The 25,051-nt window shown below is 41.0% G+C and overlaps 2 protein-coding genes across 5 annotated transcripts in view; one reads left to right on the plus strand and one right to left on the minus strand.

Annotated features, from left to right (window-relative positions):
* LCP2 (lymphocyte cytosolic protein 2) overlaps positions 1 to 16,498 on the plus strand; it is a 44,025-nt gene extending 27,527 nt beyond the window's left edge. For 2 of the 4 annotated variants that reach the window (XM_032628733.1, XM_032628732.1), the window contains exons 11-22: positions 1,838 to 1,863; positions 1,970 to 1,989; positions 2,082 to 2,189; positions 3,532 to 3,562; positions 5,750 to 5,762; positions 6,466 to 6,595; positions 8,082 to 8,131; positions 11,712 to 11,806; positions 12,414 to 12,491; positions 13,875 to 13,937; positions 14,037 to 14,192; positions 15,761 to 16,498. In XM_032628733.1, the coding sequence (XP_032484624.1) occupies positions 1,838 to 1,863; positions 1,970 to 1,989; positions 2,082 to 2,189; positions 3,532 to 3,562; positions 5,750 to 5,762; positions 6,466 to 6,595; positions 8,082 to 8,131; positions 11,712 to 11,806; positions 12,414 to 12,491; positions 13,875 to 13,937; positions 14,037 to 14,192; positions 15,761 to 15,883 (893 nt within the window). In that variant the 3' untranslated portion in view covers positions 15,884 to 16,498. The remainder of the gene's footprint in view (positions 1 to 1,837; positions 1,864 to 1,969; positions 1,990 to 2,081; positions 2,190 to 3,531; positions 3,563 to 5,749; positions 5,763 to 6,465; positions 6,596 to 8,081; positions 8,132 to 11,711; positions 11,807 to 12,413; positions 12,492 to 13,874; positions 13,938 to 14,036; positions 14,193 to 15,760) is intronic. The other 2 variants (XM_032628735.1, XM_032628734.1) reach the window with 1 other exon arrangement.
* A 2,740-nt stretch (positions 16,499 to 19,238) lies between these two features.
* Positions 19,239 to 24,177, minus strand: C3H5orf58 (chromosome 3 C5orf58 homolog). Its single transcript, XM_032626494.1, has 2 exons — positions 24,084 to 24,177; positions 19,239 to 19,485 (listed from the first exon to the last, which is right to left on the minus strand). Exons 1-2 carry the CDS (start codon positions 24,175 to 24,177, stop codon positions 19,334 to 19,336), a joined length of 246 nt encoding a protein of 81 aa, XP_032482385.1. The 3' UTR covers positions 19,239 to 19,333.
* Positions 24,178 to 25,051: the final 874 nt, after the last annotated feature.

The raw sequence follows: 25,051 nt of genomic DNA on the forward strand, positions 1-25,051 counted from the left end.
TCTGGAATTATTTTTCCAAATATTGTTGATCTGAGGTTGGTTGATTCATGGGTGTGGAACCCATTGATATGGAGAGTTATCTCTACATTATCTCTAGTCCTCACCCCAGCCCAACAAAGAGGGAGTATTATCATCCTCACTTTGCAGATGATAAAGTTGAGGTTCAGAGAGGTTGAGTAAATTTCCCAAATTTGCATAATTAGGGAATTGCAGGATTTGAACGCAAGTGTTTCTGACTTCACAGTGGGTGCCCTTTTCCACCACATAATGCTGAGTTGGATTAAAGACACCTTTTCCTGACAGTACCAGCTCTACCCTTGAATTACTCCCTCATCCGTGATGTTTTGGGAGAAATAATCTCTTACAATGCTGAGACTCTTATCGGGAGACTCCTAACATGCCCAGGGAATATGCATAAATCAGCAGATGTTTTTAAAAGAAAACCTATTCATTATAATGGTATAATTTATATCATTATTTCTAATGATATAAATTTAAGTTTTCTGGGTACCACTCTGAAGTAGGGTTTCCACCTCAAACCAAAATTTTATAAATAAGGAACATTTTTTATACCACCCAACTCTCTCCCACTAGTCAGTGAGCTCTTCAACAGTGGAACAAGATTCTTAGGGCCTATCATGGGCCAGGGATGTATTCAGTCTTTAAGGAATAAATCATGTTGCGAAAATGCAACTCCAGAAGGATGTATCACCATTCACCCTAGGGTGTTAACTGAGCTGGGGTTGGAGGGAGTGGAAGAAAGAGAAGCTGTCTAACAATTGTCAGCACCCATGGGTCATTGCCTGGCCCTGCATATAAATTGTCACCTGATCCTTATAGCAAATCTATGCAGTTTTAAACTATAATTCTTATAGCAAACCTATAATTCCCATTTTACAGGTGAGGAAATTGAAACTCAAAGACTTTAACTTGCTCAAAATCATACAGGATTTGCTTCTAAACCTGGTTGAATCCAATTAATTAATGCTTTTATTACATTGAAGGCATAGGGCATATCTACTCAAGGGAACTTCAGACAGAATAAAAAAATACATTGCTTTGAATAACTTTGCAATGCAGAGTTCTCAGGTATGCCTAGTATTTCTTCAGGGAGCCTGCACGTCATCTGTTCCAAGAGAAAAGTAAAAGGAAAAAAGGAAAGAAGGAAGGAAGGGGAGAGGGGGAGAGAGAGAGAAAGAGAGAGAGGGGAAGAGAGAGGGAGAGGGAGAGAGGGGGAGACAGAGAGAGAGAGAGGAAAAGAAAAGAAAAGAAAAGAAAAGGAAGGGAAAGGAAGGAAGAAAGAAAGAAAAGCAAAAACCAAAACAAAATGATTTGCAGCCCACCAGAATCTCCTGAAACCCTGTACCCCAAGTTAAAAAGTTTTCCAGAAACTAAGTGTAATACCTTACATAATGGCAAATGTACCAGAGGACTGAAGGAAAATTAACCCCTCCATGGCAAATGGGTTTATTTCAGATATGAAAATAAACTTCGGCTGTATAAAGAAGTTCTGGACAAATGAAAGAGACATAAAATCTCAAGAGGGCGTTAATCCTTTTCATCATCAGTTATATTAAAAAAAAATGGAAAGAAGCACAGAACCCACAATACTGTTTGTATGTACACAACACTGTGTGACCCTTGGGCAAAGTCATTTAATTTGTCTGAGCCTCTAAAATTAGGTGCTCTGTAAGGGACACCTCCAGGTCTAAAGTCTATGATTCCTCAATGCCAAAACCCAAGCAGCCCTCCAAGGGGCTTGGGTTCAGGTTCATCAAACAATGTTTTAATGCTTAGCTTTTAAACTCAAGGCTTACCTGCTGTTTGTCACTTACAGGAAAGAAACCAGCGATTTCTGACAAGGTAAGCTTTCTCCTTGTTTTGTTTCGTTTTTGTTCTGTTTTGTACCTTGTCTTTATCCTGTGGAAAGTGCTGAGGACACTCACACATCTTCCTTCCTGCCTTGCAGCTCTCCGCCCCAGCGGGAAGGTGAGTGGTTCTGGGCACCTGCGTGAGGGTACGTGGTACGTGTTGTAAGACTCTGGTTTGTTTCCCACACATCCTTTCTCTCAACTCTGCAGGCCTCTCGGGGAGCATTTACCCAAGATACAAAAGCCCCCGTTGCCACCAGCCATGGAAAGGCATGACAGAAGCAGCCCCCTGCCAGGGAAGAAGCCACCTGTGCCAAAGTAATTGTCTTCTGTTGCTTGAGCTTGTCGTGCAGAGGGGGTGATGTGAACTCCTGCCTCGTAGAAATAGCTCTGCATAGGGACCCAAGACCATGGTGCTCCCGGGTGAGAGTGGGCTCATTTTGCTGCTGGGGCTTGAGGAGTGTTCAGGCTTCTCAGGTTGGATGTAGAGTGCCTGGGTCACTTGGAAGGACGTGGCAATCTAGCACAGAGAGACGTAGAGAGATGCTTCCTTAGGAGCACAAGAATGACTGCCATTTGTGGAGAACTTCTCCTCAACCAGTCAGATTTTTGGTTGCATTTTCCTTCCATCACAAGGTGTAGGAACTATACCTACCATTCTGTATTTCCATATAGGCAGCGGAGAGGAAATCACTGTGGGAAGTGTTAGGTCACTGTTAGTGTCTTCCTCACTGCTCAACCACGTTTTATGGTGACAGAATACCAAAGTCAGTTCTAATATTTCTAACTTTACTCTACAGTCTTTTGGGGCCTATTTAGCCAATGGCACAAACATATCTGGGGTCGGGCCCAACTCTGCTCCTTATTAAAGACAAAAGCAAAGCTTCCGTTGACCTCACCTGTGCAATCAGGATTCATAACTATGGCCCTTGCTTGGCCAGTGTGAGGACTAAATCAGGGCCAGGCTCAGGGTGCATCAATAAAACCTCAGTAACTGAGTTAATATTTTAATGGACTATTCTAAAAAATCAAAATGAATGTCCAAAATATCAAAGTTTTAAAGAAACACAGGATGCGACGACGTGAGGCATCCGACAGGAGGCGTCCAACAAATCCTCCTCCTCGTGTCCCTCTCTCTAAGGAGAACATGAAGCGGGCCCAGGCAGCTGTGCCCACCACAGCTCTCAGGCCGCTGTCATCAAATCTGTTTGACCAGCTGGTGCATCAGGGAATAATCCCGAAGCAGCAGCATTTCCCAATTATCTTCACTTCACACGAAGGGTGAGCCCCACGATGGCTGTTTTAAAATATCGGCAAAGGAGAATGTTTCCTAAAATGTTTTTATTTGCTTGGAGAAACATCTACTCAGTGAAATTTAATAGGTACTAAGAGTTAGTTTGTTGATTAAACATTTTTTTCTTTAATATAATGATTGGCGGCGGTAGCTAAACAGAATAAATGTTGTCTAGCTCAGCTCACAATGACGACAGAACACTGAGTCACCGAACCTCCCTCTCCCTTGCTTTTCTGCTGGGGATTTTGCTTCCCATCTTACCACGGCCCATGGGTTTGATTTCTCATTATTAGATTAAGTGAAACTATCTATATTCTTTGAAAGTCTTTATACTCAGTTCTTTTCCTTTGCCCTGATTCATTTCAGGCATGGATGGGGATCAGACAGAAGAGAGAATGTAAGTACTCGATGTCATGTGGTGAATGCTTGGCACAGGGAAACTAGTATAGGCTCTGAGGAGGTCGAGGCTACCTCTGCTCTGCCTTCATTGAAATCCAGCACTGGGAGTCAGGCCTGCACACAGTAGGCTCCTGAATACCGCTGCCTGGTGGGGCCTCCATCTTCCCCTCCTGCCCACCATGCTGCATTGCTGAACTCCTATCCCTCTGGAGGTTCCTAGGGAGGATGCGTTAGTCTCAGCCCTATTACCAGGTGGTAATTAGCAAGATGAAGGGGCAGTAGGTAGAAGGGAGAATAAAGGGAGAATCTGGGCCTCACAGCAAAGTTTCCTAGGCCTCTGTTTTCCCCTTTAATACCTCCATGGCCTAAGAAAGAGGGGAAACAGCATTTATTGAATGCCTGCTATGTACATGTTACCAACCTAGCTACTTTTGACAAGCTGTTTGCCTGGGACTTGCCCAGTTTTAGCAATGAAAGTCTCACGTCCCAGGAACCCCATCACTTTCAGGCAAACAAGGACCAGGACAGTTGGTCCTCCCAGCTTTACATATGCTTTGCATTTAATGTCCCTGTGAGGAGTCACTGTTTCTCTTTCACTAAGAGGAAATGGAAGCTTAGAGGAGTAAGATACCCTCTGTAAGTTGCACAGCTAGTCAATAGCCAGGATCGAAATCCAGGTCTGTCTGATTTCCTCTGCACTGTAAGCTGTCTGAAGGCCATCATACCCCTGTCATGTTCAAGGGCTCAGCCCACAGGTGCCTGGTGTTTCATAGCTCTGTGCTAGATGCTGTGCTAAGATATGATGGAGACAGGCAAACCCACGGACCACATGCTAAGGAGAATATGATCACAGAACGAGCTACAGAGGCGAAGGGAAGAAAGTGATATATGGGGGTTGAGGAGACAAGGGTGACTTTTAGAAATGTGGCCATTGAATGATGGGAAGGACACAAGATAGACACCCCAAGAGAAAGCTCAGTGCGTTCCAGCCTCAGGAATGTCCTCAGCAAAGGCGGGTGAGTGGCGATGCCCGTGGAGCCTGTGGGGACGGTGAGGACAGCAGTCTGGCTGCAGAGCCATAGGGACAAAGAGGAGATAAGGTTGAAAATGAGGGTAATGTCACATTCCTGAGGTTCCCTGTCTCTGGAAGGACTGACACTTGTTGTCATGAGAATCCAGAAGTCTTATGTTTTGGACCAGAGGAAACATGGTTGCACAAGTGTCAAAGACCAATTTCATTCTGGGGATTCCCCGAGTCCATGTGTATTTATCTACGCAGCCCTTTGCTGGGACTCCTTCCCAGTTGGCCAACTGGGATGAGTGATTCTGGCTCTGATCCTTCTTGCCTCATCTCAGTGGTAGGACTAGGGACAGCAAACTTTACTGAGCACTCCACATATGCCAGGCACAAGTAGTAACTAATTTGATCCTCACAACACTTGAGGAAGGTGCTCTTTCACAACCACTGTGCTAGCCTAACAAAACAAGTCCAGGTTGGAAATTTGGGTCTACTAGTCAATGGCAAAATCATTCTTGCCTCTCTGAACATCATTTCCTATCTGAGGCGTAGAGCAAAGAGCCCCTCCCTTATCTATTTCAGAAGGTTGTCCTAAAGATAAATGTACTGAACCAAGCGTACACACCTTGGAAGCTATTTACGAATCAGTCAGGTTGCATTGCTTTTAAGAGGAGCGGCCATTGCAAAAGAAGGTTAAGCTTTGGGTCAGGCAGATTAGGTTTGAATCAATTTCTGTAACTCTTGGCAAGTTAGGAATCCCTCTTGGGTAGCATGTTTCCATTTGTAAAATGAGAATGTTAAATTCTTGAAGGGTTGCTTGAAGAATTGGATGAAATATTGTATATGAGTCTTTGGGGCACATAGTAGATATCATCATTATTAGTGTATCTTTGGGCCCTTTTAGACACCTCAGAAGCGATTTTATGTTAAATATATAAAGAGTGTCTCAGATTGGAGTGTCTTTAAATGATCGTTTGTATTAAGAAATCATAAATTGTTTAGCAAGTTTTACTGTTCTCCACAGTATCTTTATTATGGAGACACACAACTGCTAAAGAAAGAAAACAGAGACATTTCTACGATTGAGAAATACAGAAATATAGTTGCTTTTTGAGAAATTGTGTTTTGATGGTAGATTAATGTCTTTTTTTTTCTTCCCCTTACCAGGATGAAGATGATGGTATGTTCAGAAAGGCTTTCTTACAACTTATAACCCATTCCTTCATTTTTCTGCTCAGGCATTCAGATGGAATTATTTAGTACAGAAACTCCATAGAATCCATTATAATTGTAAAATTAGTATGAAGTAGATGTATGTCAGTTGGTATACTGCATAGTTATAATAAAATGGAGTTATTCGGCTGGGTTACCAAAGAGAACTGTTAAGTTTATGCATAACAGGGCAAATTACTAGCACAGCAAAATTGAAAATTGCATGTACAGTTTGACAGAAAACATTCTAGTATTTATGCTCTCTAACACATGTGGCTAAAGGATCACTAACTGCAGATGAATGACATAGCATAAAATTTGGCTTTCATAAAACAAAACTTGTGAATCTTTTCTGAAATTCATATGGTTTCCAACTGACAGTTTTCTGCCAAGTTAACATTTCAAAAATGAAAAAAAAAACCATAAAATAAATGTGTGTTATGGAGAATGATATAGAATGGCAGCATTTGAAACTGCATTCTAAGGCGGTAAATCGTCTAGAAAAACCTTGGGCGGTGGGCTTCCGACCTACCACTTCCTAATGACATTGGATCTTTTGGATTTTTGTATCTCCCTTTAGACTAGCTGTTTCTAACTGGGGAGCAGTGCTGGGATGTTCCTGTGACACCTGGATCCTGACAATCTGCTTTCTTTTTTCTTTTCCCCCGAAGTACATCAGAGATCTCTGCCCCAGCCAGCACTGCTCCCCATGAGCTCCAACACCTTCCCTTCAAGATCTACCAAGCCATCGCCCAAGCACTCCGTCCCATCAGCTCACCTGCCCGGAGCCTTCTCAGAAAGGTTTGTGCTGACGTCATTCAGTTCTAACCTAGCATTACGTCTGGGGCCACTGATACTGAGCGAATGTCGGGTGGGTTGAGAAAGAAAGAAATGAGCCACTGGTCATAGGGTCAGAACATTTTGGGTCTTAAGAAACAAAACCAAGCTTAGCAGAAAGAATTGCATATGTTAACTCACTGCTGTCCTCTGAGTCTCTGTGCTTGGGGGTCAGAGGGATACAGAATTGACTGCCCTGTCATGGCCCCAGACAGAATGGACTCTTTGGCAGGAAATAGGGAATGTTTTCACTCTGTGAGCTAAAACAAAGAAACAAACACTCAAGAAACCCAATTAATTTAATTAGTTGGAGTTCACCCTGCATCTTGGATGGGAAGACTGAGAAAATGTACCTTGCACCTAGCAGATGGGGAGAATTCACTGCACAGGCTCTGTCCCCAGCAGGTCTGTTTTCTCAGTAGCAAGAGTGTTTCTCAGGGTCCATGATTAGACAGGCTGTCAGAGGCAGAGGCACGGACAGGTGGAAGACTCAGGTCGTGTCTCATAAATAAGCCGTCGGGCTGCCTTGTAGTGCCCCCGAGGGTTCATCCACCAGCACTTTGGGCTCATCTTCTCCTTCACTACCCAAGGGAGAGGCTCAGTCCCCACCCTAATGATGGGAGAAAACTCACCCACCAGCAAGACCCCTCCACCCCTGCCAGATATCTGGAAGGATTCTCAATTTTTTTCGTTTTCCCTGGGTGCCTCTTGCTCTGATTTTCTGCTGCTTCCTCTCATTCTTCCAGCTGTTTTCCTTCTTCTGCCGTGTCTGCCATTTTCTCATGCCACCTCATCCCACCTGGGGCCCCAGCCCTACCCTTCATTCTTACAAAATAACACTCACACGAGATTTCTGAGCAGAGCAGACTTTTACAGAAGGTTTGGGCTAAAGGCTAGGGAAATTGCCGCTCAGCGTGGAGCAGACAGCATTTCGAGGCCTCCCTCAGGCCCTCATCAGCACCACCCCAGCCCCCAGAGATGCTGCTTCTGTAGCTGCAGCACCACCGAACCCTCTCTGTGTTTCTTGTCTCCCTACCCTCTCCTTATAACCCCTAGGCCCTGGGGATGCACCATTTCCAAACAACATGCCCATTTAATATATTTTCCTAACTGAAAGAGAAGTCCTCTCCCCAGAGGACTTCTTTCATGCTGTAAACTCAAAGTCCTCAAACTGCAGCTGACTTTTTAAAGTAGCTTTTAAAGCCCTTTACACAGTTCTTTTCTTGCTTTTGCTTTTTGGCCTGAGAAGCCTGTTAGACTTTGGCATGGTCCATCTTGGCACAGCAGTGAAGTATGTCCAACAAGTTCCTTCTCTTTGCCCTGCTTCCGTGGTTTCAGGGAGGGAGTGGGAAGTAATAACAAAAGAAGCAGCATTTCCCCAGTCCAGGCTCCCCCTCTGGCCCCTTAAACCTAACCCAACTTAAAATCCGTTCTTTTTCTGTCTCCACAGCAACAGTAGTTTTTCGCAGAGTGCCTCCCTGCCGCCATACTTCTCTCAAGGTTTGTACTCCGGGCTCTAGTGGTCTACTCCCGCCAATATGCCATCATGACTGGACGGCCAACCTGTCCCAAAGCCTTTTGGCAACGGTTTTGTTGTTTCCTAAAAGTATCTGACTTCCTCATTCAGCCCTTAACTCAGTTTCTGCAGTGTGCCAGAGGCTGTTGGAGTGATAGGATACTACGCAGAACACCACAGACACACGGGCACACACACACACACACACACACACACACACACACACACACTTCCTTAGGAAGGCAGCCTTGGCATTCATCTTCCCACACAGAGCTTTTCCTCCCTGCTGTTTTTATATGGTGCTTAGGACAGTACTGGCTTTCTCTGTAGTTTTGGTTTCTATAATGAATCTTAACCTGGAGTTGCTAGCTGAGGAACAGCTTTAAAATACAGTTTAAGAGACCCCAGGCCCCAAGATTCTGATACAGTAAGTCTGGGTGAGGACCTGCCTTTTCAGGAATACCTCCTCTGGGTGTCCATGATAAGTATTTGCTGAGGGTGTCCTCAGACTTTAAAATGCATGCAGACCACCTGGGAGTTGTGTTAGAACGCAGATTCTGGTTCAGTGGGTCTTGGATGGGACCCGAGGTTCTGCATTTCTAGCGAGCTCCTGTGCGATGCTGGTATTGCTGGTCCATGGACCGCTCTGAGTAGAAGCAAAGACCTAAAAGGTAGGACTAGACTGTGTTTATTTTTTATCCTTAAAGACTTGCAAGTAACTAGCACATGGTAGGCACTTTAAAAATATTTGTTGAATGACTGACAAATGACTAGGGAAAGTCACCCAACTCTAGTAAACAGATTTTTTTCTCATGCTAGGAAACTCACCTAGTGTTACCAGATTTTCTGATTTTTTTTTCAAGAAAAACTGGAAAGGGCTTCCCTGGTGGCGCAGTGGTTGAGAGTCCGCCTGCCGATGCAGGGGACACGGGTTCGTGCCCCGGTCCGGGAGGATCCCACATGCCGCGGAGCGGCTAGGCCCATGAGTCATGGCCGCTGAGCCTGCACATCCGGAGCCTGTGCTCCGCAACGGGGAGGGGCCACAACAGTGAGAGGCCCGCATACCACAAAAAAAAAAAAAAAAAAAGAAAAACTGGAAATATGGCTTTTAATGTGAAATTACCCAATTTTTAAAGGTTGACTTAAGACTTTTAAAAGTCCTGTGAGGTAAAAACAAAACACTTTTTTTTTTGGCACTCATGGTACACATACAGGAACACCAGTACTGTATGTGTTATAAATAGAAAACTACTTTAGTAAGTTTAAATTATAACTCAAGGGTAGAACTTTTTTCAGGAGCGCATCTATTCCATTCAGTTGGGTACGTCATCCCATGTATGTGTGAGACCCTACTGCTGACACCAATGAAATCCACTCCGTTTTCAATGTTTCCTAAGCATTTGAGGATATAGTGTCCATATTCACTATATGACTTCCACAGTTCCTCCACACACCCCCCTCAACTTGCCAGTGTCCACAACTCATTATTTTGTGAACCTACATTGTGTTCCTTGCCTGGCCCCTGCAGGCATCTGAGCTTCAGAATCTTCACTTATAGCAGTATCTCACAAAGTGAATTCCACAGACTTCCATGAGTTGGTGATGGGCATTACTAATGTAAACAGTTGGTTCATTTTTTTGGAATAGAGTCATCCTTCTCATATGGGAGGGGGATTGGTTTCAGGACCCCACAGATACCAAAATCCAAGGATGTTCAAGTTCTTTGTGTACAATGGCGTAGCACCATCAGACCTTCACATCCACAGGCTCCACATCCACAGATTCAACCAACCCACTGGCTGAAACAACCTGCAGGTGGTTGAATTCACACATGTGGAACCTGTGGGTACAGAGGGCTGACTTTACTACCTTAATCAAAATTGAACCCTTTTCTCCTAAGAGTACCAGGACACCTGGTCCCCAGTCTAAGCCTCCACTGGCTGTCCCAAGGTCAGGAAGATAAAGGATGTGCTGTAGATTGTCCCAAACCCTTGAGGATCTAGACGTTAAGGGTGGTGGGTGACTGCAATGAAAAGTAGTATATCGTCTGTCATGAATAATGACTTTGTAGTGCTAGCCTACACATGCAGAAGCAGAAAGAGAAGAATTCCTCAACTCTAAAACAGCCATGCACTGTAAGCCTTGATTACACTACTTTCCCATACAGCTAGATTTCATTCATTCAACAAACATCCTAAAAGCGCCTGCCGTGTTGGACTGCAAAAGGTGGGCGTGGGGAAGGTCTGTTCAGGTACTTGGAGCCTTAAGAAGGAAGATCAGCGGCTCAGGCTAGCCTGATCTGCTTCTTTAGAAGCAGGGAACCTCATCTCAAGTAATCCAGGTGACGTGGCTGGGAAGACTCTGGCTCTTTCCAAGTAACTCTCCTCTCTCAGTGGCCCAGGGGCAGGCAGTTTGCCCCTTGTGGTGTATTGTAGATGGAGGAACAGCCCCGGTGCAGAACCACCTGGAGTGCTCGTTAAATGCATATTCCTGAGCCTGGGTGATACTGGGTCCCCCTGGAATTCTCATTTATGCACAGTAAAGTTCAAGTCCTGGCGCTGCTGCCACTAAGAGCACATGCTTTATTTAGACTCGCTGAGCCTTTGTTTCCTGATATTCAAAAAAGAAGATAATACCCACCTTGCGGGGTTGCTGTGAGAATGAAAGGTAGCATACACAGGTGCCTTACTCAGGGCCTGGACAGAGTAGTGCTGAATAGATGTCTGTTGAATGAACAGATGAATGATGCATGAATTATTAAGAGAACATTCAACTCACAGAATTTCCCAGCCTTTAACAGCTGTTCTGGCACACAGGAGACAGCCTTGGCAATTATAAATCAACAAAATCAAACCTTTCCTGAAACACATTCTCTTGGAAAGTTTCAGGGAACTGTCAACAAGAAAAAAAGGTGTTGGAGAAGGCAAAGCACAAGTGCTGGGTAATTTATAGAACCCAGCACAGACTTCCTGATTGATCAGATAGTTGGCGGGGCTTTCTATGGAAGTTGAACCTTTCTACCGCTGTAGAAAATTTGGTAAAGAACAGCAGATAGTAAACTCTGGTTCTAAAAGCTAAAAATATTCTTAAGGTAACTTCACCTCATCTTGGGTAACAAATTTCTTTTTGTGGAAACAGTGAGAACATAATTATTTTATCACCACATTGTCATCACGTGGGTGGTATATATGTAACGTGCACAATGAAGCAATCACTCAGATGTGTGGTAGTGTCTCAAAATTTCACTGGCCTGGCTACAGAACAGCCCTGTGCTTTCGAACAAGTGACATTTTTTATTTTTATTATTATTATTTTTTTGGCTGTGCGTTATGCAGGATCCCGACCAGGGATCGAACCCGTGCCCCCTGCATTGGGAGCATGGAGTCTTAACCACTGGACTGCCAGGGAAGTCCTGCAAATTATATTTGAAGCTGTGGTTTCTTGAAATGTTAACTGCTGGGAATAACTGCAAGGGCATTTTGCGGGGGGGGGGGGGGAAATGTGTTATGACAAGTGAAAAATTGCTTAAAGTAAATGAACTTTCAAAATGCTCTACTTTTGAAGGCCCTAGCAACAGGCCACCTCCCAGAGGTGAAGGCAGGAGCTTTCCCTCGCCAGCCCCGAACAAACCTCAGCTGCCATCCCCTTCGGAAGGAGAGGTAATATAAAGCATATGTTCGTATTTTATTTCCACCCCAGGAAATGAATCATCAGAAACTCCCATTGAATACTCTCTTGTTCTTTTATCGTCTATTAGTCTTAATTTTTTTAGTGAAAAAAATCAAGAGGAGGACTCAGATGAAAAATAGTATGTTCTTTTTCCCTTGGTGTTCCTCTTCCAACAGCAAATGTGTGTTTTGCATTAAACGATGAGAAAAATAATCCTGTTTTTCATCTGTTTCTTGGTTTATGACATTGCATAAGTCACTTAACTGCTCGTTAACCTAGTTTTTTCTCATTAAATATATTATTATACTACACTGAAGAAATTATTACATTTATATCGTTCCTGATTAGAGGCTTCATTATATATGAAATGCTTATTCACTGCTACCTTTGCAACTAGTGTCATGAAAAAAAGCAGTTCACACAAAATATCTTCTATTTATCCTCACCTGAATGATTCTATATTCAAATTAAAATAAATGCTTCAAACTTCATGGAACTGAGGTGGTGACTGACGGTAATGATTACTTGGAGGCTTTTCTTTTCACTTACATATGTAACTGCAAAATTTATACCATTTTTAAACATTTACATTTTCAGAATTCATTAAATGAAGACTGGTATGTTTCTTATATTACCCGAATAGAGGCAGAAGCGGCTCTTAGAAAGATAAACCAGGTACTGTGCTAAAGTTTATTTTCTAAGTAGTTATAAATATTAATGGAAGAAAAGAAATGGAACTGACTTTTACCGAGTACCAATTATGGGCTAGGAATTCTGCTGGGTGCCATTCATGCTGTTATACCAAGGGGGCCAATTAGTGCCAGCTTTCCACCTACCAGTGTCCTACCAGACTCTTAGGACCATGGGAAAAAAATCTAAATTAAGGTAGTCATTTGGCTGGCAGAATCTTAGGAGATTTTATTAACTAAAATGGTCCATCTTTTCACAGGAATCACACAGCATCAAAAGGAGACTCTTTTCCCCCCAAATTTCCAATGTCTTATCGGTTCCATCTTCCTCTTGATACACAGTTGCCATCCACATCAATGTGAAGGGACCCGTATTGAGAGAGACAACAGTAATATTTTGTCCTTTCCCCTAGAAATTTCTAGCTGTCATTTAATATGAAAGATCTTAAACCAGATTTCCTGTCTTCCAGTGCTGAACATTAACCTTAAATCTATATATCAGAGACAGGAAAGAAAAGATCCTTCCTCTTTCACACCTTTCACATCTCGAGACTGCAACAGTAGTTCTCAAGCTTGGCTGCACATTTAAATCACCTGGGGAGCCTTAAAAAATTCTGATTCTGGTCTCACTTGGAGAGATTCTGATTTAATTAGTCAGGGGTGCTGTGTGGGCTCTGGAAGTCTTCAAAACTTGAAATTCTAAAGTGAAGCCAGGGCTATGAATCGCTGGTCCACACGTATATTTGTTCAACAGAGATGTTCCAACTAGAATTTACTCAATCAACCTGGAATAGAAAGAACAAAGGAAAGCCATTATTGCAGATGGATGGCTATTTAGAACTACCCTGATTCAATACACGGAGGAGGGAGTGATTTAAATGAGTCCTTCCTAATTCATTTTATTTTGATATTAGATCTTTATAGTATTAATATTATGTAGCTAATTTATGGAATGAAATTTTAAAGTACAGGACAAATCACAATACTATTGTGGTATATATCAGAAGAAAAAGGGAGGTAAGAACACAGATGGTCCACACTGGATTTTGTTGAGGTGTTTGATGATGAAACACTCTACCTGGATACCATGAGGTTTTAAAACGGGTAAATTTCTTAGGAATTTGGGTGTTTTCTGACTTTGACTGTGGAAAGAAAGAGTTAGGGAAATAGCTCTCAGCAGTAGGAAGATATATCTTTAGTTAACCAATAAAGTCCTTATTTTGCTGGCCCTTTATCCACTCAACCATCTGTCGTTTGTTTTATTACTGAAAAAGAGATTCCTTTTTCATCAAGAGACTTCAAAGAGGTCTCTTTGAAATTTGGAATTTTCTCTAACATAATCTCTGCTGCCTCTTTCTTGACAACCAAGAAATCCATGCCACATGGGACTGCAGCTGTTTGGGGAACGAAATGTTCACTGAATTGTCAACTGGTAGGTTCCCAGATCCCTAGAGGCTTGTCTACTGCTCTCACAGGCAACAGGAGTATTGACTTTTGCTGCTCCCAGAATAACAAGAATTTATCCTTTTAGGATGGCACTTTCCTGGTTAGAGACAGCTCTAGAAAAACAATAACCAATCCATACGTTCTCATGGTGTTGTACAAAGAGAAAGTTTACAACATCCAGATCCGTTATCAGGAGGAAAGCCAAGTTTACTTGTTGGGAACTGGACTCCGAGGGAAAGAGGTAAGGACTTTTAGTTGTAAAATTTCCCCCAGTTCTCTATTTATGCCTCTCTGCATACCTACCTACATGGAACCTTGCTGTAGCATTCTTTTGGAGTCCATACTGCCTGGCAACTTTAGAGTTAAGTCACATTGGTGAAGCCCTTCATTTACTGGAAGGAAATAAAATGGTAACAGTATCTACCTCTGCTACTTATATCTTTTATTCCAAATAGTATAAAATCACATGTGTAACTTTAAAAATATATGTATGTTAGCATTTAAATTTTAAATTTAAAAATCTAGTTAGACGGTGCCAAAGGCAAGTCCCTTCTGTGACACAGAGGTGAATTAAGTCACCCCTGTGACTTAATAATTTTAACGTAAGATTACAGTGTATTTATAGGGCTGTGTCTTAAATGGACATCTGGAAAAATGACTTGGGTCACTGCTTACGAAAAATGGAAGTAAGGCCAATGAAGGTGGCCAGATTGCCAAAGACATTTTCCTCTATTTTTCCAAGGCTTATGCTAGTCGCTTTTGGGGTAGTTAACACAGCTGGTGTGAAGGAAACCTTTCCCGGCTGCTTTTTGCAAAGGAAACGATAGCTAAACTTAATGTCCCAAACATGTTCTTTAAGTTCAAATTTCCAGGAGGAGGATCAGCTGAATCAAACATTTCCAGAATGAGAAACAACATACCCATAACTTCCACTTCACTCCAAATATTTTTAAGTTATGGTAGTGTAAACCAGTAGAAAAAAAACCCCACATGATTTTGGTCACATGTTTGAATCACTGGTTCAGCATGGGTAGAGCTGCATAGGTCCTATAGAAGCACAGATGTCTGCCCTCCAGGACTTCTATTGGTCTAGTGTGGAAACACACAAATACAAACCACTCATTGCAGTTGCCCTGGAGGGAGGCACCTAGCAGAGTAGTCTTGGAGGAAGTGCATAACTCTGTCTGGGGTACCAAGTGACCTCTGACCCATATCTAGATGGATGGATGGGGGTTTCCCAGTCTGACCATCAGGGATAGGGTGATCCAGGTAATGAATGCAAAGACTTGCTACAGAGCAAGTGAGTGTGGAGGTGGCAGTGGGGACACGGCAGAGATCACGAAGGAACTATTATGCATCTTCAGACACCGGCAATGCTGTCTGACTTCCTGATTCCTTATACCTCCTAACATTGTTCGTGATTTACAGTAAAGTAGGGATACAAAAACCAAAACCAAACCACAGATAGAATGATCCTAAGGTAAGGCTATCATAATTAGACTCTCCCTGTCTCCCTCTCTCCCTCTCTCTATCTCTATAATATATATAATTTCCTATATGAGGTTAAAAATATATATACCTAAATACATATTTGTCTTTTATCCAAGGTTTGCTGGATATTGGTGAGGAATTATTTTTTTCAAAGTTCTATAGCAGAAATCATTAAACTATTTGCCAAAGTTTACATGTTTTTTCCCCATAATCCTCATACTTCAAGAGGTAGGATATTATGCAGATAAAAAAAACTGAGAGTGAAATTCACACTACCTATTCCAATGATGATTTCTCTCCCTATTTTGAATCTTTCAGGACTTTCTGTCTGTGTCAGATATTATCGACTACTTCAGGAAAATGCCACTTCTGCTCATTGATGGGAAGAACCGAGGTTCCAGATACCAGTGCACATTAACGTATTCTGCAGGTTATCCCTAGCAAGTTAGCCAAGCAAATGAACCTTCCTCCTGCCTCTGTCCCAGCCTGGGAAGATCAATCAACCTTGGTGAACCATCAAACACTCAGGGACGATTTGAACCCCTCAACACCAACACAAAGGTTTTGTCCTTTCCCTTAAGAAAGTGTTTGAAATGAAGACTGTCGAAGATCCCATAATTTATTTATTCTTCTTCAATATTTGCAAAGTGCATGAGTAATAATGTTCACACTTGAAGTCCAGTAGTGCACTGTAATTCATTTTAAAAGGATGTGTATTTGAACACCCATTTCCACGTACAGTAGTTTACATACCTACAGAAACAATTTGGGGTGACTTTCGAAACACTGAAATGGTAATAGTTTTTGGTAACACATAAAACTGATTTTTTAAATAGCCCATCCTTTACCATTCAAAGCAATCATCAGTTTTATATGTATAATTTGAAAATTACTAAAAGTTAATTTCTCAAGAGCAATAATTTAAGAGGCTTCAAAAGTGTTTCATACTTATTTGGTGTTTTTGCTGGGGGGATTTTTGTATACTTTTTTAATGAAAAAGATAACTGCAGTTGGGATAACTTCCTGGAATTAAAATTAATTTGCCTTTTGCTTCACTTTTTGGTTCCTAAAACAACTTTGTTGACTTTATTTCATTCACACTATTATTTTTCTGTTTTAAAGCAAATTTAAGCAACAAATACCAAAAGAAAACATTTTAAATTTAGAGATGAGGCTTTGGTGTCATATACACCCGGATTTAATTTCATCACAACTGACACCCACACCCTACCTCCTCCACCCCTACCCAACTCCAAAAGCATCATCAAGTGATGTAGATTTTTACCAAAGTCTTCCTGGGAAGATGAAAAAGCAATGTATATATACACGGAAAAATTTGATCAGACTTTCCAATTAGATACCTTTTTTCTATTTTTATCCCCCTGACAACTGTCATAAAGCCCTCTCTTCACCCTTCCCCAAAAGGCTTTAAATTCTTCAAAGCAATTCACTTCTTTCCTTCAACCTACATATCTCATTTAACAAAAAGTAGTAGGCATTTCACAAAATGAAAACCTCGCATTTAGTTAAGTTTTCCCCTTTGAGGCCTTTGTTGTTATTCCAAAACTTTTTAAAAAAGTAATTTACTTATTTTTGGCTGTGTTGGGTCTTAGTTGCTGTGCGCGGGCTTCCTCTAGTTGCGGTGAGTGGGGGCTTCTCTTTGTAGTGGTGTGCGGGCTTCTCATTGCAGTGGCTTCTCTTGTTGTGAAGCATGGGCTCTAGGCATGCGGGCTTCAGTAGTTGTGTCACACAGGCTTCAGTAGTTGTGGCACGGGGGCTCAGTAGTTGTGGCCCGCAGGCTCTAGAGCACAGGCTCAGTAGTTACGGCGCACAGGCTTAGTTGCTCCGCGGCATGTGGGATCTTCCCGGACCAGGGCTTGAACCCGTGTCCTCTGCGTTGGCAGGTGGATTCTTAACCACTGCGCCACCAGGGAAGTCCCCAAAACTTTTATTAACAAAAATATTTAGCTTCTCTGTTTAACCTAGGAGTTTTCTGAGTCACAAAGAATATCTTGCATCTTCACTTTCATGAGCGAATAGAAAGACCACTGGATAAAGAAGATGTGGCACATATACACAATGGAATATTACTCAGCCTTAAAAAGAAATGAAATTGAGCTATTTGTAATGAGATGGATAGACCTAGAGTCTGTCATACAGAGTGAAGTAAGTCAGAAAGAAAAAGACAAATACCGTATGCTAACACATATATATGGAATTTAAGGGAAAAAAATGTCATGAAGAACCTAGGGGTAAGATAGGAATAAAGACGCAGACCTACCGGAGAACGGACTTGAGGATATGGGGAGGGGGAAGGGTGAGTTTTGACAGGGCGAGAGAGAGTCATGGACATATACACACTAACAAACGTAGTAAGGTCGATAGCTGGGGGGAAGCAGCCGCAAGGCACAGGGATATTAACTCGGTGCTTTGTGACAGCCTGGAAGTGTGGGATGGGGAGAGTGGGAGGGAGGGAGACGCAAGAGGGAAGACATATGGGAACATATGTATATGTATAGCTGATTCACTTTGTTGTGAAGCAGAAACTAACACACCATTGTAAAGCAATTATACCCCAATAAAGATGTTTAAAAAAAAAAAAAAAAAAAAGAAAGACCACTGGCACGATTTGCTAAGATAAAGAGCATGTGGAGATTTTTAATCAATGATGATAAAAAGGATGCTTCACAAAACTTCATCCTTAGAAACTGGAAATTCTCACATTAGGGTCCAGAACTCAGGAATTCTAGAGCTGAAAATCTTGCATTCATTTACCTATTTATTCAATAGAATATTCAACAAGCGTTTATGTCATGCCTATTCTGTGCACTGAGCTAGGTGCTGGGTAATGAGGATAGAAAACGCTACAAGTTCTGCTGACCTTGTGTCTTGCTTCATGGTATTCTATACTTTATGTTCAAAATTATCTAAAATGAAGGACATGGTAGAATTCAAAGCAACTATATAGTAGTGAATTATGTTTACAAGGTAAACGCTTATTATTTTAAGTTTTCATTGGTGGAAAGGGACAGAAATTAGGAAGTTTTAGAATAAAGGTATCCTAAAACTAAAACCTATTCCACTTCAGTGACTGAAATGAGTGGTATCTGATGTTTTTATGACTAGCATTCTTTCTCCCCTTCTTCAGGCCATGGCAACTCTGTTCTTTTGGTGGGGTCTCTCCTTTGCTACAGACCCTGGCATGAGATACCAGCCTCACCAAACACAGCTGCTCAGGACCCATCTTAATCAAAGCTGGGCCAATCAGGATCTTTCTCTGGAATGTTAAACACTGAGACAGAGAAGATCTCTTTCCTCTGGGATCCCCGAAAGATAATGCTGTACACCTGGAGTTGTCTACCATACCTCTACCCCCTTCTACCTGGCACATGGAGGAAATCAGCTTTTAATAGGAGAGGATGAGGCCAATGTACAGAAACAGAACCAGGACAGAGACATCTGATGAATTAGTGGAGGCCCTGAAATCTATCCCAACCATGGACTTCCAAGTCACATGACCCAATAAACGCTTCAGCTAGCTTGAGTTGCTTTTGGCACTTGCTACCAGGAGAGATCTGATTAATATAAAGTCATACCATACATTTATAATTTAGTAACTCTCTTTCAACCTAAGCCACATTCAGGCATAGGGTAAAGGATAAGCAATGCCTCATGGCCAATTTCCTATGTCATATTCTTGCCATTAATGAAATAAATTAGCCATTCCTTGAAACATTAAAACAAGAAAATAACAGTCTTCAAGAGCATGAAATGATTCTTTACAACTCAACATATTTTTATTTTATTATATTAAATATATTAGTAAACTCAATTCTCCTAGGTATGTGTTAATTCAACAATAAAAAGTTATAAATTCACAACAAATAAATATCAGATTAAAAAACTGTTAGAAGCAAGAGATACATCTGACATTTTAGACTCTTCAAAGAGGGGGTTGTTTCTTTCTGTTTCCTTTAAATCATCCGTCTTCACAGGATGACTAAAACATAGGGTAAGGTCACAAAGCAGTAACTGGGAGAGCTCTGTGTAAAACAAAATAAGAGAAGACATTATATTGTAGCACATATGTCATGGGCAACTATTATTACTTTAAGGAGCTGTTTCCTAATTCTTAATTTAGCTTTCTTTTAAGTGATTATTGCTCAAACCACAATTTAGATGTGCCCAATTTTGACTTAGAGTCAAATTTATATACTACAAAATAAGCATGATATAGAAACTTACTAGAAGGGCTCTTTAGCTCAAATTGTCAGTTATCTTAACTAAATTGCAATTTGATTTATGCAGATTTATGTATTTTTTAAATTACTATTTTTATCTGTTATACATGCACATAGTATAAAGAATCAAATAAGGCATGTTGCAAAAAATAGCAGCTCCTATTCTCCCAGAGGCAACGACTTTTAACTTTTTTGGAGCCCATTTTGTTTTTGTTGCTTTTGTGGTTCTCTTCTGTGTTTGTTTGTTTGTTTTGGGAGGGGTGGTATTTAACCTCCAGATCTCTAAATGGCATGCATATTTCTTTTTCAATTTTAGGTATTATCTATTTGCTTCTGACCACAGAAGATTAAGATATAGCTCTTTTCACTTATACCCATTCCCCCACTGGACTTGAGGGACAATTTTTCTTAGCTCAATTATTTAATGTTTACATTTTTCTTGATTATATAATCTTTACAGCTGAGTCTTACATGTTTCCCTTCCTGCAAGCTACCACTTAACCACAGTTAATAATTGTTTCCTTTTTTCATTGCTTAGTTATCATGAATATACCCCAAATTTCTGCAGTTGGGTAAATCTCCTCTCAGTATAGTCAAGTGCCTTGACTATTCTATTGTTGAAAGCCTCTCCTCTCCTAGAGCTGTCTGATCAGCTCTAGTCTGGACTGACAGCTCTCTAGCACTGCTGTACAGATCACATCTTGGAAACTCCCTTCACTATTATCCTAGGGTCTCCTTTCACCCCTCCCTTATGTGGAATATCTTTTTCCAGAATCTCAGGTCTCTCTTTTTTTGGTCTACTCCTTTGTTTGGTGGAATGCAACCTAGGTAACTTCCTGAGGTGGGGAAATTTATATCTGAAAATTTCTCTCTCTACACCAATGCTTAATAGATTGACTGGCTACAGAAATCTAGGTTGGACATCATGTTTCTTCAGATTTCCAAAGGCACTGCTGCATTTTCTTTTAGCTTCCAGTGTTTCTATGGAGAAATTTCATACAATTCTAATTCTTAATCATTGTTTCTCTTTAGAAGATTTAAGAATCTTTTTTCTTCCAGTGTTCTGAAATTTTGTACTATTGTTTTTTAGTATGGGTCTATTTTCAATCTACTGTGATGGGCTCTTTCATTGTAAAAAATCATATCCTTCAGCTCTGGAAATTTTTCTCGGATTATTTCTTTAATGACTTCCTCCCCATCCATTGTCTATGTTCTTTCTTTCTAGAACTCCTATTTATTGGATGTTGGACTTCCTTGTCTGTGTTTTTGCTCTACACTCGAGTTTTCTTCATTTTATCCTTAAACCCTTCTCCAGAGTTTATTTCTATGCCACACTTTTAACTTTGTTCTCTAAATATTTTTTATAGTATCCTGTTCCTTTTTCATGAACATAGCATCTTCTCCTACTTCTCTGTGGATATTAATGATAGTTTCTTGGAGTTTAATCTGTTTCTTCCCCGTTGATTGAATCTATTTATTGGTTTTGTCTCTGCTTTTCCCATTAGATGCTTTCCTCAAATATCTGTTTTCCATACTTGTCTGCTCGTATTTAAGACTATGGTACTAAAAAGACAATTGGAAGTTCTTTGCCCGTGGTGGTCTATATTGTGGGGTGATCTGGTTGGGTGTTTTGTTGGAGGAACCTCTGCTATCAGTATCTTTAGGTCTTTTCTCTTAGGCTGGTCTGATTCCTGAAAGAAAAATCTGTTTGAGGGTATAAATCTGGCTGCCAATGTCTTGTAGCCAAGTGGGTTTCCCCACTGTGGGTCTTGTAACTCAATATGTAAACTTTGTCTTAAGACCCTTGTTTTTAGTACTACTCTTTTCCTCAACTTGTAGGACTTTAAATTTAAATCTCAGGTCTACCAGTGACTAGTTGTGTAACTCTGGGAAAGTTAGTTAACCTCTCTTTATCTGTTTCTGTATCTGTAAATGCCAATGGTATTATTTCCTACCTCATAAGGTTGTTATGACGATTGAGTCCATTTATGTAGAGCTCTTGGAAGAGTATCTGGATTATGGTAAATGCTATAAGTGTTAGCTATTGATATTATTACTTTTGGGAGAAGGTGGGGATAACAGTGTTTGTTTAATCTTCCCTGTTTACCAGAAGTCTACCTTCCTAGTCTAGCTCTACAAGTCTTGTATCTTCACTGCCTGCCCTACCCCACAACTTTCCAGAAACACATTGATCATATTTATTTTATTTTACTTCACGAAAGAATAATCCCCAAACCAGAACAGTTAGGTAATAAAGTTTGAGAAGAATCTAAAGCTTCTGTAATTGTTTTACATGAGTGCAAGCATCCGGAACCAATTATTCATTTAATCAATGTTTTTCAAGAGCCTATTATATAAAGGCACTGTGTTAAGTGCTAGGAATACCCTTAAGGAACTTACAGATGAGCAGGGATAAGAAAAGTAAGTAGACATTCAATTACAATACAGTGTGATAGGTAATATGAAAAGGTAGAAGAGATGATATACTGGTTTAAAAAAAAGTTTTCCACTGTAAGCAACCTTGACTAATAAGTAGCAGTTAACCTGGTGCGGTGGAGGTAGGGGTGCAAGAGTAGGCATTGCAGGAGGAGGTGTTAAGGCACGGGCACAAAAAAGAGCAAACGTGCAGATATGCAGATAGTTCAATGTGACTGGAACACAGAACGTGCAGGGAATAAAGAATGAGGTAACAGACTGGAGAGGTAGGCAGGGCCTGATCTCAAGGTCTTACAGTCCATTCTAGGAGGTCTGGACTTCATCCTGAGGACAATGGTGAGCCAACGAGCATCTTCAGCAGATTTACATTTTAGAAACCTAATCCTTGCCGTAGTGTTTAGATTGGTTTTGAGAGATGATGAATTAAGCAGCGCTAACCCGATTCCTTTATATCAGACTCCTCACAGCCTCTCTTAATATGTACTGTGAATTTGTGAGAGAATTACATAGCATAAAGCCCCGCCCAAACTTATCCGATCATCAGTTGATGGACTCCGTTTTTATTGCACACCATCTACTAACATCTTCTGAGACAGCAGTGTTCCCAGATCAAAGTCTGGGAAATGCTTGGGAGAACACATAGGAAAAGCATAACAGGCACTCACTATTCGGTGCCTAAGTAACAGCCACTCCCCTCTTCTTCCTGGGGGCACAACTTGATTGCACTCGAGGTGATTCTTTCCCCAGCACCAGCAGTAAGTCCTGACTGGTCCAAATTGTTCTGTTCCCCTTGGTGGTGGCTGCTGTAGGATACACATGTGGCACAAATCTGGCCAAAGAAAGGAAAGGGGAAATGCGCTGGAGGGATCTGGAGAAAGGCTTATATAAGAGACACAGGCAGGGCTTCCCTGGTGGCGCAGAGGTTGAGAGTCCGCCTGCCGATGCAGGGGACACGGGTTCATGCCCCGGTCTGGGAAGATACCACATGCCGCGGAGCGGCTGGGCCCGTGAGCCACGGCTGCTGAGCCTGCATGTCCGGAGCCTGTGCTCCGCAACGGGAGAGGCCACAGCAGTGAGAGGCCCACGTACCGCAAAAAAAAAAGAGACACAGGCAAAGACAGTGTCTGTATATGGTCATGTCCGCAGGTAATGACCCTGAGAAGTGACAAACAGAGTGAACATAACAGAGCAGAAATATGGAAAGAACCTAGTACCTGATGAAGTCTTTAAAACTCTGAGTTAGCTTTAGGGCTGCCCAACCTTGGAATCTTCTTATTATCTTCCATATTGTATAAGCCGTGTTAAATTGGTATTTTGTTACTTGTAGGAAGGTCTCAAAACTGACACAGAGACTGTCTTCAAATACCAAAGGTTTTCATAAGAATAACCACTACATATTCAGTGGTTTTCATGGTTAGAAATAGGACCAATGGATGAAAGAAATAGGGAAAAAGATTTCAGCTAGTCCATGAAGAGGAATTGTCTAAGAAGGAATAGATTGACTGGTGATATAGAGAGTTTCCCAACATAGGAAATGTTTGGTCAAGAACAGGTGAAATATTCACTCACGGAAATTTTACATGCCTGGGATAAAAATACAGAATATGTCTCTAAGGGGAGTGACTAAACATCATAACCGATAAGATCTAATCCTACTAGAACCATTAATTCACACAATCAAGCAAACTTACAAGTTTTGACTTGGAGGGAACTTTAGGGGCTTAGTAATGATTAAGGGATTCAGGGATGAAAATTCAAGTCTGCTAACGTCCAGGTCAATGCTCAAACATAATGCATCTTCGGAGATCTAGTTCATATTACAGTGTAAGCATTTCTCAAGAAATAGAAAAATCCTAATTAGTTGGCAAAATTCAGTTTTGCCCCAGCAGAAGCACAAATTGACTCTACTATTTATTTTATAACAATGACATGCAAACATTTTAATCCAGTGATTCCATACTTACCTTTCATTTTCTTCAACTCCAAAGAAATTGTGTTAATATTTTTAATTATGGCTTCCACAGTTAGCTTATGGTTGGTAACATTATTGTCAGACATCTGATTTTAAAAGAGAAACAAAAACAGTGTATAAATCAGGAGTATTTGTGTATACTTTAAAAATACTTAAATTTTCAGCATTTCTGAAAGGAAAAATCTGTTATTTCAGAACTAAAATATTTGTGAAATTATAGTCTCTTTAGAGAGACTATAATGGCTAGAATTCTAACATATGAAGGAATCAACAATATTTTTCCAACTGAAAACACCTGTAACTGGAATTCTTAGGATGAGGTGTCTTCTTTAATCAAACCATATCCACAAGATGGGGCCCTTACAATGGAAATGCAGATGTCCCCGTTTCAGAAAGCCTCAGCACTTATAAGCTACCTTACAATTTAGCAATTTCATATAAGATCTTCTCTAATTTTGTTTATGTAAGTCAGCATCTTTTTCTAGCTTATGCTTGAATGACAGGGTCCGTACATGGTTTCTTTAAGTACATAGTAAAGCTTAAAATAAGATTTGATTATAATTCCTTGACTACAAAGATGGCAACATGGCCACTTCTATTTTAGCTTTGGGATTTAGGGCAACACACATTTTAATTTAGCTGAAATGTGTAAATCAACGTGTTACTATGTTATATATAAAGTACATATATGTAGCCAATTGTGTCAGATAAAAATATATAGAGATGTTTCTAGGTGATTCACTAGAAACTAACCTTAGCCATTCAAATATCTCGAAATAACTTGAATAAACCACACTTAGTGCACACAGCTCCAGAAGGTGGGCAGTTACGCGTGAGGCTGCTTGTCCAAAAATTGAAAACAAACTAACCTTGAAATCAATTCCTTGCCTCTGCCTTTTCCTGAGTCAGGGGTATTTATCCTATTTCACTCACTTCAGAGCCACTGTAAAGGAAATACAT

This window comes from Phocoena sinus, chromosome 3 (genome assembly GCF_008692025.1).
Source record: "Phocoena sinus isolate mPhoSin1 chromosome 3, mPhoSin1.pri, whole genome shotgun sequence".
In the NCBI taxonomy this organism is placed as follows: domain Eukaryota; kingdom Metazoa; phylum Chordata; class Mammalia; order Artiodactyla; family Phocoenidae; genus Phocoena; species Phocoena sinus.

What these genes read in the sequence shown, in the direction of transcription:
- C3H5orf58 (XM_032626494.1), bottom strand. Translation starts at nt 24,177, where the DNA reads ATGTCTGACAATAATGTTACCAACCATAAGCTAACTGTGGAAGCCATA. An exon ending in GGAGTTGAAGAAAATGAAAG is followed by an intron (nt 19,486 to 24,083) that starts GTAAGTATGGAA and finishes TGTTTTACACAG; the next exon opens with AGCTCTCCCAGTTACTGCTT.